General features: G+C 39.7%; 1 protein-coding gene across 2 annotated transcripts in view; it reads left to right on the forward strand.

Annotated features, from left to right (window-relative positions):
• usp2a (ubiquitin specific peptidase 2a) overlaps nt 1-18,922 on the forward strand; it is a 148,215-nt gene that overhangs the window by 65,430 nt on the left and 63,863 nt on the right. For both annotated transcript variants that reach the window (XM_074679689.1, XM_074679690.1), the window contains exon 3: nt 9,691-10,492. In XM_074679689.1, the coding sequence (XP_074535790.1) occupies nt 9,740-10,492 (753 nt within the window). In that variant the 5' untranslated portion in view covers nt 9,691-9,739. The remainder of the gene's footprint in view (nt 1-9,690; nt 10,493-18,922) is intronic.

Below are 18,922 nucleotides of genomic sequence, written 5' to 3' on the forward strand. Positions count from 1 at the left end.
CCGGTCGCCTCATATAACACAGAGCGGGCTCTGTACATGAGAATCACCGACCGCGATAAATCCATATTTCAAGTACAACTCCTGGTATTGTCTGTTAAAAACTTTCTTCTTCTTGGAAGTCAAAGGCTCTTCTCCTGTCTCTTCATTGAGCCTTTTGCCCCTCGCAAAGAAAGTTTCCAGAGACAGCTGCTTCTTACTCATTTTGCTAGCTTAAGGGTAAAAATTTGGCGCACAAGTGACCGAGAGAAATGACCGAGAGGAGAGCATCCGGTCGTTTTCCAAAACAAAAGATCATTCAGACTCAGACAATACATAAAACAGAAATGATTAATTATTTCTTGTACGGCCCAGTACCAATTAATCCGCGGCCCGGTACCGGTCTGCGGCCCGGGGGTTGGGGACCACTGGTTTAGGGTTCACTCTGTGCCGGCAGTTTGCTGAAGTTCTTTGACTGAAACGTTTAGGAATCAATTAGAGAGAGATTAGCGTACCGCAAACATAAACGCTTGAGAAGTTGTTTGACTCTTACCTGGGGGAAAGGTGAGTCCTGTCTTTCACTGTAGCTCTCTCTGTAACCCCCTCCATTCCAAGAGCTGAACCCTCTGTCTAGCACAAGTCCACCAGTTGAGGGGCAGAGCAACATTACATAGGCTACAACGATGCACCCGGTGGCAGCCCAGACTTTTTAGACTGAGGTACCCTGAGCAGGGTATTGAGGATTATGTGAGCCCACACTCCAGCAACATTTATTTTTGCTTATTCTATTACAAAAACAGGATCAGCTTTAACAATAAATGAAACTAATGGAAACCAAACTAGACTAAAACAAAGGATTTAAAAAGAAAATAATTCAAATCCAAAATTTAACCGAAACAGTGCTGTAGTATACCAAAAATAGTACTGTAAGAGCTTTCAGTTGTATTTGACATTCAAAATGTATAAAATGAATATTTTTTGTTTGTAATTGATAAGTACATGTTTTACAACTACCAATGTCTGCATGTTACTTTAAAACAAAACATATGGACTCATATTAATAGTCATTTTAACTGCTTGTGCATTTTTTGCCAAATTATGCAGCTGGAAGTATTGTCAGCAGCTGCTGAAAGTAACTAATAAAGTAACTTGTAATCCAACTTAGTTACCTTTAAAATTAAGTAGTCAGTGAAGTAACTGAGTTACTTTTTTAAGGAGTAATCAGTAATCGGATTACTTTTTCAAAGTAACTGTGGCAACACTGGATGCAGTCCACTCTACAGAAATACAAATGAACCAACAGCTTGGAAAACCAACAAAGATCTGGCTGTCCAAGGGTTTCTTTGGCAAAACATGACCCCATTCTGATCCAGCAAGGAAGACCAAAGTTGCTATTTCAGTCTAGGCCCCCTGACTGTGATGATGATGATGATGATTCATAACCATTAGTGTTTTTATTCACTAGTTAATCAATCAATCAATCTTTATTTGTATAGCGCCAAATCATAACAAACGTTATCTCAAGACACTTTATAAAAACATTTACAGGTCTAGACCCGTGAATGTTAATAAAATTTTATTAGCAGAAACCCCACACCAAGACAAGATAAGGAGTCTTATCTTATCTTAATCCACCATGAGTACAGGACTTTGCAGCATTAAGCAAGTTACAATGGCAAGGAAAAACTTCCCTTTAACAGGCAGAAACCTCGGACAGAACCAGACTCATGTTAGACAGACATCTACCTCGACTGTGTTGGGGTTAGAGAGAGACAGATAGAGGAGAGAGAGTGGGAGAAAGAAGTAAAGAGAGAAAGGGTGGGTTGACAGAGAGGGATACACACACACACACACACACACACACACACACACACACACACACACACACACACACACACACACATCCCCCGCATACTCCTGTTGCACTCCTACCAATACCTGCCAACACTCCCGTTTTCTGCCAGAGTCTCCCTTTTTTTAACCATGTTTCCCACTGAACTCCCACTTCAGAATTTGTCTAATATTCGCCCAAATTTTCATGTTGAACCTGGAACAGACTGTATGGGAATGAGAATTACAAGGCTCAGTGAATGCATCATCCGCAATCAGCAGATCAGCAGGCAACGTCTGCGTGATGTTTATTTTCTGAGAGAGTTGTGGGACACATAGCTCTGTAACTCAACTCAGTAAACATAAGACCAAGTGTTCTTTTTTTTGTCCTGGTTACCCATAGTGAAAATTATATATATATATATATATATATATATATATATATATATTAGTGCTTTCAGGCGATTAAAACATTTAATGTAATTAATTACAGGATTTGTAATTAATTAATCTAATTAATCGCATTTTAATCTCATATCTGCTTAAGGTCCCAAAATAAAGAATTTGAATTCCAGGACATTAAAATTACATTAAAATACATTTGAAAATAAGGTGGGAATATAGACAACACATTTTTAGGTACCCTGAGGCATAAGGAACAAATGAAAAAAGTGTTATGGTTCTATCTTTACAAAATCTACACAGTCCTGCACCTAAGATAAGCTGATTTGATTTTTAGGACGTTTTTTTGTTTCTGTTCACATTTTTACTCGATGTGGACTCAATTTTCACTGCAATATGAACTTCTATACTTCTATGAGGTCAGGAGAACCAGGGCTAGAGGCTAAAAACTGTGAGGAACTATGTACAAAACACTTTTTTCAAGTCTTGGATCAAAGAAAAGTAACATGCTCTGAACACACAAACTGTTGCTCATTGGTGCAGAGCAGCCCCAAGCTGAAAACACCAGGAAGATGGAAGGAAAATTTCAAAGAATTCTTTAGATTTAAATACAAGACCTTTTTTGATCATTCAGGGCTTGTTTGATGCAGTAGAGAGTGTAAAATTACCTGTTTTTTTTCAGAATTGAGCTAGAGCAAACTGTCGATTTTCTGTAGATTTTCAAAAAGGACGTGTGAATAAACGAGATGTGGACGGCAGTCCCCTTAAAGGATAAGTTCGGTTTATACAGCTTTTACATTGTTTATAGAATGAAGTAGAACAAAATACTCACCCAGAAGGTTTTCCTGATCCAAGCAGTGCTTCGGGAGATATTTCGATCCAAAATCGTGCAGCGGACGTCCATATAATGGGATCTATCGGCGCATAGACAGCGCCGCTCCTTAAAACTGCATTAATCGCCCATAAACTCGTGTTTTTCAGCAATACTCCATCATGGTCGGCTCCGAGGTAGTCCTCTGCTGCAGTCTGTGTCACTCCAGACAGCGCTGTGCGGCTGTACTGACCTCTGAACTGACAAAGACTTTGTTTATGCTTGCCCCTCAAAGAAAGGAATCAGTGCTCCAGAAAGTACTGCGTTTTTTTAGGAGCGGCGCTGTCTATGCCCCGATTGATCCCATTATACGGACGTCCACTGCACGATTTTGGATCTAAATATCTCCCGAAACACTGCTTGGATCAGGAAAGCCTTCTGGGTGAGTATTTTGTTCTACTTCATTCTATAAACAATGTAAAAGCTGTATAAACCGAACTTATCCTTTAACAGCGCTCTCTATTCATATTATAAGCATGTTGCTAGATGTGATACATTCAGGGACCGTCGGAAATTTGAAAATCTGACGAGAACACCACTTTTTTCATGTAGTACAAACGGTTTGTAAATGCTAGACATTTAAAAATAAGTGCGTCTTTGAACGCCTAGCGGGTTTGGGATCCAGATTAATCTGCGTTAATTTTTATGATGCGTTAATTTGCGGTGTAATTAATTAATCTAATTAGCGCGTTAAAATGACAGCCCTAATATATATATATATATATATATATTTATATATATATATATATATATATATATACATATATATACATATGTGTGTGTGTGTATCACTCACTCAGTGAAACAACTCAAATCCAGGGATCACAGCACACAATAAGAGGGAACCACCAATAGGATTTCAGGAACCACCACAACTGAACAGCAACTGAAAAGGTTGAAAAAAAAGGGGGATTAGTGAGTCGCACTCACTGAAGGATAACCAGAATACACCCCAAAATTATTACTTATGGGTGGCAGCCCCAACTAACTAAGCCAAATAAAACATTTGCTGCCAAAACGATCAAGCCCTGAAATTAACAGAATAGAAAAAGACAAAACAATAGTCAATTCAGTAAATTAGGTTCCTTCAATTATCGATCAAAAAGAGCTACAAACAAAGAAAACAATTAAATACAGAGGAAGAAAGACAGATGTGAGGAAATATGAAATAGTTCAAGATAATTCATGGAAACAAAATTAACCCGCACTGAAATAAGAAAACAGTTGGGCCTACTTAAATTATTGCTTTGTTTGGTCACACCTAAATAAATTAAGTTATTTGAAATGAAATGAATAAGTTCAATCAACACAATTGACTAAGTCAAATGAACTTAAAAATTTGATTGTTCTCAAATAAACATTTTGCATTAGTCCAACTTAAAGAATTCAGTTGTTTCAACTCAATAATTTGCAAAACCTAACAGTAAAATCTGACAAGGTGTTTTTATACTTTAGTGCACTGTAAAATGTGACAAGTTGAGCTTACTTAAAAAAAAAAATCTAGAAAAAAATGCACTAAAAAGGTTAGTAGATATGACTAATAGTCTTAAGTTGAGTTTACTATATGTCTACTTGTAAAGTTTACTTTACAGCCTATTGAATTGACTCATTGTGAGTGAGGAGGAAATGCAGTGGATATTAGACCCCGCTGTACATTAAGATGTTAACCTGCCAAGAGATGACAAGGCTTTCTGTGCTCTGCATTGCACAGACCTGCTGTCTGTGCCCTGTGGCATGGACCGTGCACCTTTAAGCGTATTTAATGTTTTATGTATGAGATGTGTTGATGGGCTAAAATTATGATCAGAAATGACGAACTGGGTTTATTCTTCAGTTATATTCAAATTACCATTACTGAGAGAGTATTTAATTGGAGCCCTCACTGCAGTGGAGCACAGGCAGCTAGGCTGCCAGGACAAGCAGCCTATGCCATGGAGCTCAACCAGGCAGCCAGGACAAGCAGCCTTTGCCATGGAGCACAGCCAGGCAGCGAATGCCATGGGGCACAGCCAAGCAGCCTATTCTGTAGGGCACGGCCTGGCAGCCTATGCCATGGACCACAGACAACCAGCTGGTCCATGCCATAGAGCACAGACACACTGTCCCTGCGTGGTATCTTGATGTGCATCAGGGTCTCATATCCACAGTGTTCCCTCCTCATCCATGGTTTGTCCTTTTGGGTTATGCAGATTATTGAGTTGAAACAATTTAAGACTTGGACCGTGCACCTTTAAAAATGTTGATTTGAGAAGTATCAAAATATGTACTTTAAGTTGGGTTAAATGAACTTGTTAAATTCATTTCAAATTACTTAATTTATTTAGGTGTGACCAATTGAGGCAATTTATTTAAGTTGGTCCAGCTACTTATTTTTAGTAGTTGTAGCAAAGCGGAATTTCAAGTTGATAAGATCCACAAAAATACATAGGAAACCTTAACTTAAAAATATTGAGTTGGATTGATTAAAAAAATTACATCATTCCAACTGATTTAAGATTCCCTTTTCACAGTGCAAAATATGTTTACCCATGATCTCAAAACAAACCAAAACAACCAAAAATGTCAACAATGAGATAAAGAAATTAGTAAACCCAAAGAGGAAAGAAATGAAATAATTTGACAACAAAATCAAAGGTAACCCCACAGATCTCAATCAGTCTTTAAGATCAATCCTTTAGACCAATGTTATGGAAGGTCAGCTTCCCGTTAATATATAAAACAGTCCGATCCAGCCTGCCGTGCAGACTTAACCATTTATTCCTATTAGCTCCCAATAGGTCTGAGCAGAGTCAGCAACGGGCAGTTAGGCAGTAGCTTTGGCTGCGCAGAGCACCAAAGGCTTTATAGCTGCAGCAGGGCAGAGACAAGAAAGCTGCCAACACCGAGTCACAATGAGCGCAGCAAGAGCTGAAGCTGACTTTGGTTATCGGATCAGACTAAATTCTGAAAATGGGTTGTTCAAAAGGGAAAGAAGCATTTCAAAACCGGATTAGATCACATAATCCAACCCTAGTTCTAATCCGGCTCAAACCTTTAGTTTGTGTTGTTCAGAACTTTTCAGTAGCATTAGGATCACGTTGATCAAAAAAAAAAACAGGATTATACTAGTCTCAACAAGGAGTAGGATTTCAAGGTGGATTTCTGGAAGAAAATGTAGTAATACTTTAAAATTGGTCAAATAATACATTTTTAGCATTTAGTGTCAATACTTTTAATTGTATTTTGCACTGGACTTGTTTAACAATTGCTGTAATAAAGTACATAAAGTTAACTTAAGCTACCAACGAAGCCTTTTAGTATAGTAAAGTAAAAACAAAGAGAAACTAACAGAGCAGCTAAGTACAGACACTCCTGGCTGAGGAACAAATCAAGCTGACCAAACTACAGCAAACCAGAGAAAAACTTCAGGTCCGCCTTCTAAAAACAGAGCTTAAAATGCTAGACTCTACTTCACAGATGAAGAAGAGCCCTGACCTTTTTTTTTTTTTATTATTTTGCTAACTATTGGACATTCATTACTTTTTTTAACATTTCAGACCATTTCAAAATATCTAATGTAGTGGGGTTTTTTTGTTTATTTTTTATTCATTTGTTGTGGCTCAGATGAGGGGTCATAAAAGAAATAAAAAATGGAAGTGGATGTTAATGTTTTTTCTTGTTTTTTTCCCAAAACTAAACAAACACCTACAATGACCCCATGTCGACTATTCTACCCAGAGCTGGCCCAAGGCATAAGCAACATAAGCAGCTGCTTAGGGCCCCCCAAGAGCGTGAGCTGCGGTGTATCAAATTGATTGTTGCATTCATAAGCACTCAGCAGTACATTGTGACGCAAACAACCTGTTTCTGGATCATGGAACGGTTTATGAAAAAGAACCAAACGGTTCAGGGCGCGTGTGCTCCGTTCAGTTCGTGCTTTTCTATTTTCGTTTTACTACTCAGTTTGAAGAGAGTATGTAGTTCTAATTATACGCATGCGCAACTCGAGGCAAAGGAGTACAGCGGGACACTTCGTGATGAGGCGTGTGTGTTGTCTACATGACGAGCAGAGAAGACAGAGTCAGAGGGTGTACCTGTGGCGTTGAGTCGTTCTGCTGTCTGGGAGCTCTTTAGATCCAGTGTGAGCTCCCTGACCGCGGTAAGAAAGTGGAGGGTAAAACCGCGACTGAGTGTTGCCAACTTAGAGACTTTGTTGCAACTTTAATGACTTTTCAGACCCCATCTGGAGAGTTTTTTTAAATAGGACAACTCCTGTGACTTTTCTGGAGTTCGGAGAATCTGAGGTTAAGGTGTGTTTTGATCTCCTCAGTGGTCAGCGTGTGTGAGCCCCTCCTCTATCCGATCACAGCAGTCTCCTCCTGCTGCTCCAGAGCAGACAACTGCAGTCACATGAATCACGTAGGTGTGTGTCTCATTATGGTCACTTCTGCAGGTCCCCAGCCCAGATAAAGGATGAGGATTGATATTTAGACATTAAAAAAACAAGAATGGACAGAAGAGAGTTAATTTGTAGTTCTAAACATTTATGAAGTTGTGTTTTACCTGCTTTCTGTCTCTCCCACCTTATTTCTCTCTCCTTCGGAGTCAATGACAATCACATGTAAATGGGTTATTATGCAAATTAAAAAGCAGCGTCATTTAGTGACTTTTAGTGACTTCTGGGACAGCCAATAGTGACTGCCCTTACTGAGTAGCTGGTGTGTTGAAATTAGCAATGTTTCCCTCAGCTTTAATGATGTTTGAAATGGGAAACAGCCTCATTCTTTCGGGTTTTTCATGATGATACATGACATTACTGAAACATAATCTGTTAGTAGTAGATTATCTGGGAATATGGTAATCTGGGGTGTTAAAAACAACACCAAACCTAACCTAACACCGCAAACCACAAAACCGTGATATGAACTGAACAGTGGATTTTGTGAACCGTTCCATCCCTACTCCATCACACACTTAAGTTAGAGCATCCTGTCTTTTATGGAGCTCCTTAGTGCAGTGACTGTGAGTTAAAATGTTCAGTTTGCAAAACCAAAAGCAGATAAATGATACTTGTTCATAGTAAACCGCACTGACTGCATCTTTAAATGTTTAGGTGCAAATTAATACAAGACCACATCTCAAACAAAGAAATAAAAATTATGAGTGCTTAGCATTATGTTGAAGAGATTTAGTGTAGTTTATAGTGGATGTGAGAGATTTTTTGTCAGTGAACTATAACCATGTGTGAATGATAAAGCATTCATTAACAGTAGTCTGTGCTTCAGTGGAAGAGGGCCCCCAAATAAAATTCACTTAGGGCCTCATAACCACTTGGGCCGGCTCTGCTTCTACCTGTTGGTCTACTAGAGCTGGTAGCCCACAATATGATATGTTTTGGACCATTTGGACCACTGGTAATCTTAAAACCTGTGTATCTGAATCAGGGTGATCCAATCTGATCTTACTTTGATAAACCAGCATACAACTGAGACCAGGGATGCAAACAATTTCTTATCAATTATGGATTAATTGTTGATGAGAAATTACTCGATTAAAATAAATTAATTGCAATTAATCACGTTTTTAGCCTGTAGTTCCCTGCCAGCCCACACAAGGGTGAGCTTTGTGCCAGACATCCTTGACGCACATGTGGGAACATGAGAGAAGCAGACCTCTGACAACAACAACAAGACAAACAAAAAAAGAAGTGGACAACTTCCCTAAAGATCCACCACCACACCTTGACTCAAGTCCTGCAGCATGGTGGAAGGTAAATGAAGGCAGGTTTCCAAGAGTAGCAAACCTTGCATGGAAATACCTGGCCATACCTGGCAGGTCTGTCCCTGCTGAGCGAGTCTTTCCAGCAGCCGGCCTAACTGTGAACAGGCTGCGCACTAGGCTCACTCCTTACCAGTGTTTCCCCTACCATTGTATAGGGGTGCGCCATGGGTGTGGTCTGCCCTCTCAACGAAGCCCCCCCCCTGAAAGTCAAGTTAATTTTACTTTCCATATAGCACCAGATCACAGCAGAAGTGATTCAAAGTTACCTTTCTCATAAATCAGTTCTATACTTTTTTTTTTTTTTTTTTTTTTTAAATTTGACAGACTAAATAGCAATATCTATCTAATTTACATGACATGATGTCATTTACATAGTCGCATTCACATTTCTCCTTGAACTGTCTTGCGCATGGCGAAGTTCCATTTGTGAATATGTTGTTCCCTGCTGTTAAGAATAATGTTATATTAAGGAATATGATTTGCATTTTCTCTCATAAGAAAGACAGTTTTTTTGTAGATAGGAACCCATTGATTCAGAGGGAATTTCACCTTCTCAGAAAAATTGCTGCTTATCAATTTCTGATCATCAATCAATAAGATGAAACAATTATCAATTAATGAATTACTCGATAATTTGCATCCCTAACTGAGACAGATTACCTGATCCTGGATAGCAAGAATTGGGATTTCCATTAAATTCTTTGAACAACTGGCCCCCTGGTTTTACAGAGCAGTGCTGCGTGGAGCAAAGATGGGTGATGTCCTACTGCTGCTGCCCAAATTGTTGCCGTGCTGCACTGATCAGATTGTTGCTGATGAACTAACACTGGTGTCTCTTTCTGCTACTGCAGTCGATGCAGTTTCCCAAAGGCTCTCCCTCTCTGTGGCTGAGAAACCAGCATGTCCCGCATCTCCTCCACTGCCAAGCGCTATGCTGGCCCCTCCTACACCAGCCACTACAGCTCCTACAGCTCCCTGAGCCCTGGCCTTAGCTCTTACGGCAAGCAGGACAGAGTGTCCTCCTACAAGTCTCCCGCCTCCTCCTCCTCAACCTCAGGTTACTCCTCCAGCTACTTTAGCAGCTCTGCTGCCCGAAGCCACAACTACAGCACCTCCTCAGACCAAGACCCTGACCGGGGACGCACCACCCCACGCACAGACACTCTTGGAAGCAGCACCAGCCGCCGGAGCAAGAGCCTGAGCAGAACCCCCGTTAAGAGCTATGGGGGGTCGGGGCTGAGCGGAGGGTCGACCTACACCAGCCCCAGCTCCTACTCCTCATCCTCGGCTCAGATCAACTACCTCTACTCCTCACCAACGACCCCAAGCACCTCTTTCAGCCGACGAAAATCTGTATCTCAGATTGACCTGAGCCGGGACCTGGCCTCAGTGCGCCTAGGCGACTCCTCCTCCTCTTCGTCCTCTTCCAGCAGTGCCGTGCGGAGCTACCGCAGTCAGGCCGTCAATGTGGCCAACTCCTATGGTGCCAGCTCCCGCCCAAGCTACTCAGGCCTGTCGCGGAGCTTCACACAAGAGGCCCTGTCACGGAGCTCCACCCAGGAGGCTTTCAGCAGCAACAGCAGAGCGTATAACTCCTCCACGTGGGAGCCCAGCAGTGATGGGCTGTCTGACTCCTCCACCAGGGATGGCACGGTAAGACAGCAACCTCTCTTCCTGTCTGAGCTGCACTAATTGGGTCTGCGATTGTTGATGCCCTGGGCTGAGTAGGGCTGGATCACTGTAGTCTGCTCCCTGAGGCTCATTGCATTCCTTTCTGAGGGACACACATGCACGCACGCACGCACGCACGCACGCACGCACGCACGCATGCACAACACAGTTCCATTATGCTCTGTGGATTCTGACAGTGCCCTGTTTAAACCAAAAGGAGTGCTTTTGCTCAAATATCTACTAAAACTCAAGCACACAGCATTCGGACCCTCTCTTTAACCTTCTGTGGGTGGCTGTTTATAGGGGTAGGGGTGGGTTAAGGAAAGGTAACACGTGGACTTCAGGGGATTGTTCCTCCAGACACAGGTAAATCCATAGTTTTGTCACAACTAGCTCCATGGTTGGGTCACAGGTCGGTTGGGTCTGTTGAGTTGGGATGGGTGTGAATGTGTTAGTTCAACTGATGGCTTGCCGTAAGTGTGTGGATGTGGTGTGTATGAATGGATAAGACTAGCAGTGTAAAGCAATTTAAGGGGTCAGATAGATTAGAAAGAAGCTAAATAAGTACTGGTCCATGTAACATTACAATCTAGAGTGGTTTTGTAACAGGTAGCTTCATTGTTCTGTCACACATAGTGCCATGGCTGTCACAGAAGGCGCCATTGTCTCTCACAGGTAGCTCCATGGTTCTGTCACAAGCAGGTCCAAGGTTCTGTCACAAGCAGGTCCGAGGTTCTGTCACAAGAAGCAAGTAGCTCCATGGTTTGTCACAGGTTGCTTCATGGTTTTGTCACAGGAAGCACCATGTTTTGTTTTTTTTCACAGGTAGCTCTACAGTTCTGTCACTGGAAGCTCTATGGTCCTGTCATAGATAGCTCCATTTTTCTGCTGAAGTGATTTTATGGTTCTGTCACAGGTAGCTTAATGGTTTGTCACAAGTAGCTCCATGGTTCCGTTACAGGTAGCTCCATGGTTCTGTCACAGGTAGCAACATTGTTCTTTTACAGGTAAGAGCATGGTTCAGCCATCTGGTACTCTATGGTTCTGTTGAAGTGATTCCATGGTTCCGCCACAGCTAGCCCTATGGTTCCGCCACAGCTACCTCTATGGCTCTGTCACAGCTAGCCCACACGTAGCTTCATTGTTCTTTCACAGGTACATGCATGGTTCAGCCAAAGGGCCTCCATGGGTCTGTTTTAGTGATTCCATGGTTTTGAATCAGGTGGTTCCAAGGTTTTTTCTTCAACGTAGCTTCAGGGTCCTGGCTGTCTTACAGGTTGCACCATGGTTCTGTCACAGGGAGCTATATGGTTCTGTCACAAGTAGTTTCACTGTTCTTTTAAAGGTAGCACCATGGTTCTCTTAAAGACAGCCCAAACTTTCTACTACAGGTTTCTCCATGGCTCTGTCACAGGAAGCTCCATGGTTCTCTCACAGGTAGCTTCATGGTTCAGTTACAGGTAGCTCTAAGGATTTGTCACAGGTAGCTCCACGGTTCTCTCAGAGTAAGCTCCATGGTTTTGTCACTGGAAGCTCCTTGGTTTTTTTACAGGTGGCTCCATGGCTCTACCACAGGTATCTCAATGGTTCTGTTACAGATAGCTCTATGGTTTCATCACAGGAAACTGCATGGTTCTGTCACAAGTAGCTCCATGGTTTTGTTACAGGTAGTCCTCAGCACAGATGTATCTTCTTTCATATCATTTAATTGACTCACTCATTTCTCAGCGTGGCAGCTATGGTTCTGCTGGTGCTCTGCCTCATTCTTGAGCTGTGTATAGTTGACCTGAGTACCATGCATGCGGGTTTAAAAGCTGACCCCAGTTCCTTTTACCCTTAAACTTCAGGATAGCTTACATGACAGCAGGAGAGAGTGGGTCGCAGGAAGAAGGAAGAGAAGGAGGAGGATTAGGGGGGACTCTGGTGAATCTCTCAGCACTTTTTGAAGACTTATACCTACACTGTAAAAAATGTCTGTGGAATTAACAGGGAAACACTGTAAATCCATGACATTAAAAAAATGTAAATGTGAAAATGGTTTAGTACTGGTAAACTTACAGTTATATTTCGCAAAATATTGAACCAAGCACAACTGTTAATATAACAGTGTTAACATGTTAAAAAAATAATACTTTTTTGTGTAATTTACGCATTACTGTTGGTTAAACACAGAAAAAACACAATACAGTAAGCAATGCAATACACTAAAAATTACAACTTGAGGGTGTCAAAATCATGGTTTTCTTATATAGATTTTTTCAAGCCTACAGAAAAGAAATGTATTTAGTTTTACAGATTCATACATTGTAATCTACAGATGAGAACATGTACAAAAAACGGTCAAGTTATGTTAAGATATTTTAAAACGGGGTCAGCTATAACATGTAGTTTACATAGCTGAGTACAGCATTATGCCTTATGCATAACCTTTTATTGCGTATGGATTCATAATAGATGACATTATCCATAATAAAAAATAAATTAGTTTTTTTTTTGTTTTGTTTTGTTGTTTTTTTTAATCCGCTGCTCACATGAAACATAAATATTAAACATAACAATTTTTTACCTACTTTGTAAATTTTCAAGTGAAGAAATAATATCTTAGTCCAGTAAAAAGGCAATAAGCTTTCCATCATAAATTCAATTTTGAATGATGTTAAACACATTTATATGACCAGAATTTTCTTTTGTTTTCATCAATTAATAATTTATGATGATATTATGATTTTCCACATACATTTTGCATTGCTGCAAAAAGTAAGGACTGTGTTTTAATTTAAAAACTCTGCCACCATAGAGCGCACAGCAGCAGGGTTTTATTCGTGATTTCATTGGATGCTGTACTTTTGCAGAAGGAGCCACCCACTGTGTGTCTAGCAGAGACCCAGCTGACTCTGGGTGCGTCTCAGTGGCTGAATCTCAATGTTGCTCCTAAACTCTGAGCCCTGAGCCCTTAGGGATTAAATTAAGATCACCTGGAAAGTGTTTGAGTGCATAAGTGTATGAGGGCTCAAAATGGTGCAACTCAGATTGGGACAGCACTTTGCCATCCTCACATAACCTGCATGTCATAATGTAGCTCACCTTAGCTGGCAGTATGAACTGTTATTGATCAAGCTTTAAATTGAAATAAATGACATTTTATCTGTATACCCCCAATAGGTCAAAACAGTTTGTCCACCAAACTGAAAGAAATATGAATATGAAAGATCTGAATTAATTCATTTATCTGCACATACTGTATGTGTAAAGATATAAATTAGTGCTTTCAGGCGATTAAAAAAAATAATCTAATTAATTACAGGATTTGTAATTAATTAATCTAATTAATCGCATTTTAATCTCATATCTGCTTAAGGTCCCAAAATAAAGAATTTGAATTTCAGGACATTAAAATACATTAAAAGACATTAAAAAACATTTAAAAATAAGGTGGGAATATATACAACACATTTTTAGGTACCCTGAGGCATAAGGAATACATGAAAAAAAAATATGGTTCTATCTTTACAAAATCTACACATTCCTGCACCTAAGGTAAGCTGATTTGATTTTTAGGACGTTTTTTGCTTCTGTTCACATTTTTACTCGATGTGGACTCAATTTTCACTGCAATATGAACTTCTATACTTCTATTAAGTCAGGAGGACCAGGGCTAAAGGCTAAAAACTCTGAGGAACTATGTACAAAACACTTAATTCAAGTCTTGGATCAAAGAAAAATGAAGTATTTTCAGTTTTTACATGCTCTGAACACACAAACTGTTGCTCATTGGTGCAGAGCAGCCCCAAGCTGAAATGTGACACCAGGAAGATGGAAGCAAATTTTCAAAGAATTCTTTAGATTTATATACAGGACAAATATTGATCATACAGGTTTTTTTAAAGCAGTAAAGAGTGTAGAATTATCTGTTTTTTACAGAATTGAGCTAGAGCAAACTAGCCTTTTTCTGTAGATTTTCAAAAAGGACGTGTGAATAAACGAGATGTGGACGGCAGTCCCCTTAAAGGATACGTTTGGTTTATACAGCTTTTACATTGTTTGCAGAATGAAGTAGAACAAAATACTCACCCAGAAGGTTTTCCTGATCCAAGCAGTGCTTCGGGAGATATTTAGATCCAAAATCGTGCAGCGGACGTCCGTATGATGGCATCCATCGGGGCAGAGACAGCGCCGCTCCTTAAAACGGCATTAATCGTCCTCGTGGTTTTCACCAATATTCCATCATGGTCGGCTCCGAGATAGTCCTCTGCTGCATCTGATCTAAATATCTCCTGAAGCACTGCTTGGATCAGGAAAGCCTTCTGGGTGAATATTTTGTTCTATTTCATTCTATAAACAATGTAAAAGCTGTATAAACCGAACTTATCCTTTAACAGCGCTCTCTCTTCCCCCGGTTCAAAGCATGTTGCTAGATGTGATACATTCAGGGACCGTAGGAAATTTGAAAATCTGACGAGAATACCACTTTTTTCATGTAGGACAAACTGTTTGTAAATGCTAGACATTTGAAAAAAAAAGTGCGTCTTTGAACGCCTCGCGGGTTTGGGATCCAGACTAATCTGCGTTAATTTTTATGACGCGTTAATTTGCGGTGTAATTAATAAATCTAATTAACGCATTAAAATGACAGCCCTAATATAAATATTTGGGTAGGTTATGGCGGTTTTATGCATTCATCCTTAAAGACAGGTAGACTTATATTTATGAAGCATCATCATTGGACTAATTTCTGTGATTCTTGTTTGCCATCTCTCCTACATAATTTTCTGTATTGCGCATTTGTTTAACCTGACGTGTTTGTGAGCTTCCCCTGAGAACCTTTGTTTCTATGGTTTCATGACACATTAAAATGAACTCTGGGTAATTCCCTTAAGGTAAGTCTGCAACCATGCTGACTCACAGAAAGGGTGCAGTAAGTGCTCATTCAGTCAGCAAGAGCTCCCTCACGCACTTTGTGATATGACAGCGGGACAGCCCTAAGCCCTCATGAACTTTATGGGAACACACCTCATAATCAGTGAGTGTGGACATTGGGATTGGGTCAATCTCCGTCCTATCTCCCCCGTGGCACCGGAAGTACTTTCTTAGTTGCCATTTTGAAGACTGTCCCTAAGCAATAATTGTGCTCAGAGGAGAGAAGAGAGAGGATGGAGGAGACTGATTGGAGGACATATGATCGAGGAAACACAGAAGCTGGCTTTGCAGAAGTCTTTTCACTGGCAGACATGCCCCCCATATTGAATATCACTCTCTGATTGGACGCTGCATCGGCTAAGACTTCTCTACATGAAACTTTGCAAACACAACAGAGTTTAATGAGAGAGAAAAGGCGAGCTGAGAACAGGCACTTAAGATCATTCAGAAAAGGGTCATAAGGCTAGTAATAAAGTGTTTGTTGTGAATTTAAAGCAAAAAATGCTGAACACAACCATCATGATATCAGTATAACAGAGGATTCAACTGAAAACTGAAGTCTATCAGTGGTGATTGTTCTAAGACTGCAAGGGAAGCTCAGCTTCCCCTAAACTGTCCCCCAAAAAAGTGGTGATATGTACTGCTGTGTGTACATTTCATTGACAAAATATGCGCTAGAATTCCTTCATCTTTTGTTCAAAATCAGCTACCTATCACAGGCAACTTGCTCGACCTACTTCTCATTCATCTCTGCAGTGTCTCAGCACTTTAACATAGTCGGACGCTTAGCGTCTTCTGACTTCAGCAGGGAAGCGTAGAGTGTGTTGTTCCACTGTGGAAACTGGACGGTCATTGGATAAACACTGGGCTTTGTCCCGCCCATCGGACGCTGAGCGTCTCTGGGGGTCTATGAGGCAGTAGGCCTGGACGCTTCAAGCATCAACATAGCTTTTTTCCAAATGCTATTTCTCAGCTTCCCTCTGTGGTCAGACAGGACCGGATTGGTTTACAGAATGTCGAAGTCTTTATGACGACACCACTCAAGTTGACGGACTTCAGTAGAGAGAAGAGAGGTCTGTGTTTTTCTCTGCTGAAAACGCTTTCTGTGATTTATTTTGAAGTGATGGTGGACACTGGAGCCCAACTGTCAGACAGAAAAATGACAGAAGAACAGAAGAAAGACAAACAGCAGAGAGATAGAGTGTCGGCTCAAACACTGGCTAAACTTTGTGATAATGTTCATCAGGTTGCACAGTCAGAAGTTATTCTGCAGTGGTCTGTTCAAACTTGAGAGTCTATCAATAAAATGAAGAGTGAGGTTACTTTAGCTCTGATTGGTGAGGTTGGAGTTAGTAGATGAGCTCTGGTAGGACAGAACCAGGATTCACTAACATTGCACCTTATGGACAAGTCTCAGAGCAACAGGCTGTGAGTAAAGCTAAATATAGCCAGCTACTAAACTATGCGACAAACTGACAAAGTTAGCTTCTTGTCATGTTTCAAACTGTAGCTCTACCTAATTATTGATAAACATCTTTACCTTGTTAAATATGTTGAATATGATTATTTTAAGAAGACACTGGGCATTTTTGGGTGGTGTCAGTGCACAACTTCCTGTCTCACTCCTGCTTTTTGTTAAATTAACACATCACTGCTCCAGCATCTGGCAAACATAGAATTGTTGAGTATATGCCTCCTGCCTGAACTGGGACGCAGCCATACCACGACGGACACATTAATACTCAGTTTACACACAAGACATGCACTGTCTCTGTACTGAAATAATACAATTTCATATTTATACCATGCAGCTGAGCCCCAGGGTAGTGCTTTTGCTCTTCAACTCATGCTGATTATGGTGTAATATTATCTAGACTGTTTTTTTCTATTTTCTTTTTTGGTCTCGGTCTTAGTCTTGGTCTTGTCTTGGTCTCGTTACCTTCTGGTCTTGGTATTGTCTTGGTCTCAGCTGAGACGGTCTTGACTACAAGTCTAATAGGAACTCTCAGGGTTACTTTTGCTTTACAACTTTCAATGTTAAATCTTGGTATGCTGTTTTGTATTGTAGGTAAAGGTCATATGTCTATGACAACATAGTGCGTTTTCATTGATATTAAGTATTCATAGAGTGCAGATTCATTTTTTTTATTATTATAGTTCTTATATTTTATTACTACTTAAAAAAACCTCATGAATACTGTAGAAGACATTGAATTATAAATCGCTTTCCTGTAGAACTCACAGGAAAATTCATTTAAATAACTGTTTTTAATTACGCTTTTACAGTTCAATATTGTTCTGTTTAATAGAATGGGATTTAATGTAAACTAAGCAAAAACTGCATTTTAATTTCACTGAGTAATTTTCTTTTAAAAGCAGCATGTTAATGCTAATTTAGCAAAAAAATTAGTAATGAATAAAAAAACCTGATGGATTTACTAGTCAAAAATTTGTTTTTAAACAGATTTTAATTGTGAAATAAACAGGTTGTTTTGTAATTGTATTTAAACATATTCTGTACTTTTTATGGAATTTCTCTGGCAACTGCCGTTTTTGTTTTTCTTTTGTTTATGAAATTCAGGATTTTCTTTTAACGTGAAGAACGTTTTTGGGTGTTTTTTTTTTCTTTTTCTTTGTTTTTTTAAACTACATGATTTTTTTTTATGTGAAGATACAAATATCTGTTTACATTTTCAAAAGCAGGATGTGAGTACCATCATTTCAGTCTGTGAATAAGAAATTAAGAGAATTCATGTGAGGTACAGCTGCAAGGATTAATTGAGAAAAGATTAGACTGAAAAGGATTAAATCTTAAAAAAATTACGCATTATTTCTATAACTAACAGGGAGATATGTGGACTTTTATATTTCACTCAGGAAGATGAGGAAGGTTTAGGATGAATTAGGATTATGTAAATGTTTAATCAACTCACGTGCATTTGCACTTGCAATGTCTTGTACAGTAACACACCATAAAATAAGAGAAGCAGCTTCTCTAACATTGAGACGGCTAACTGCACTATAAAGTTGGGTTTACTCGAAAAAATGCTTGTATACCTGTTACCTTAAAAAAAAAAACGAAGTAATAAGATAAGTTTACTTAACTCAACATCTTAAGTAGCTACAATTATTATGGAAAATCATTCCACTGAATGTCTTTAACCAATAAACCTGATGCTTATTTGTTAAAAATCAAAATATTTAGTAGTGTTAAAAAAATGTTGCATATCACTGTAAAACATAATAAGCTGACTTAACTCAGAACTGAAAGATGGGATATCAATGAATTTGCCTTGTGAATTAAGTTAATGTACTAGTAAAAAAAATGAAGCAGATCTGAATAACTAAAGTAAATTAAATAATTTAAAGTATAGCTGGGTCTTATATCTACAGCCTTCCCTCCTCACTCATAGTTACAAATGCTGTCACAACAAAAATCAGCTCTAATTTCATGACCTTGGTAACCGTGAGTGAGGAGGGAAGGCACTAGGCCCT

Source organism: Halichoeres trimaculatus, unplaced genomic scaffold, assembly GCF_033239565.1.
Source record: "Halichoeres trimaculatus isolate MK-OKI-2021-1 unplaced genomic scaffold, fHalTri1.1 fHalTri1_scaffold_9, whole genome shotgun sequence".
Lineage (NCBI taxonomy): Eukaryota > Metazoa > Chordata > Actinopteri > Labriformes > Labridae > Halichoeres > Halichoeres trimaculatus.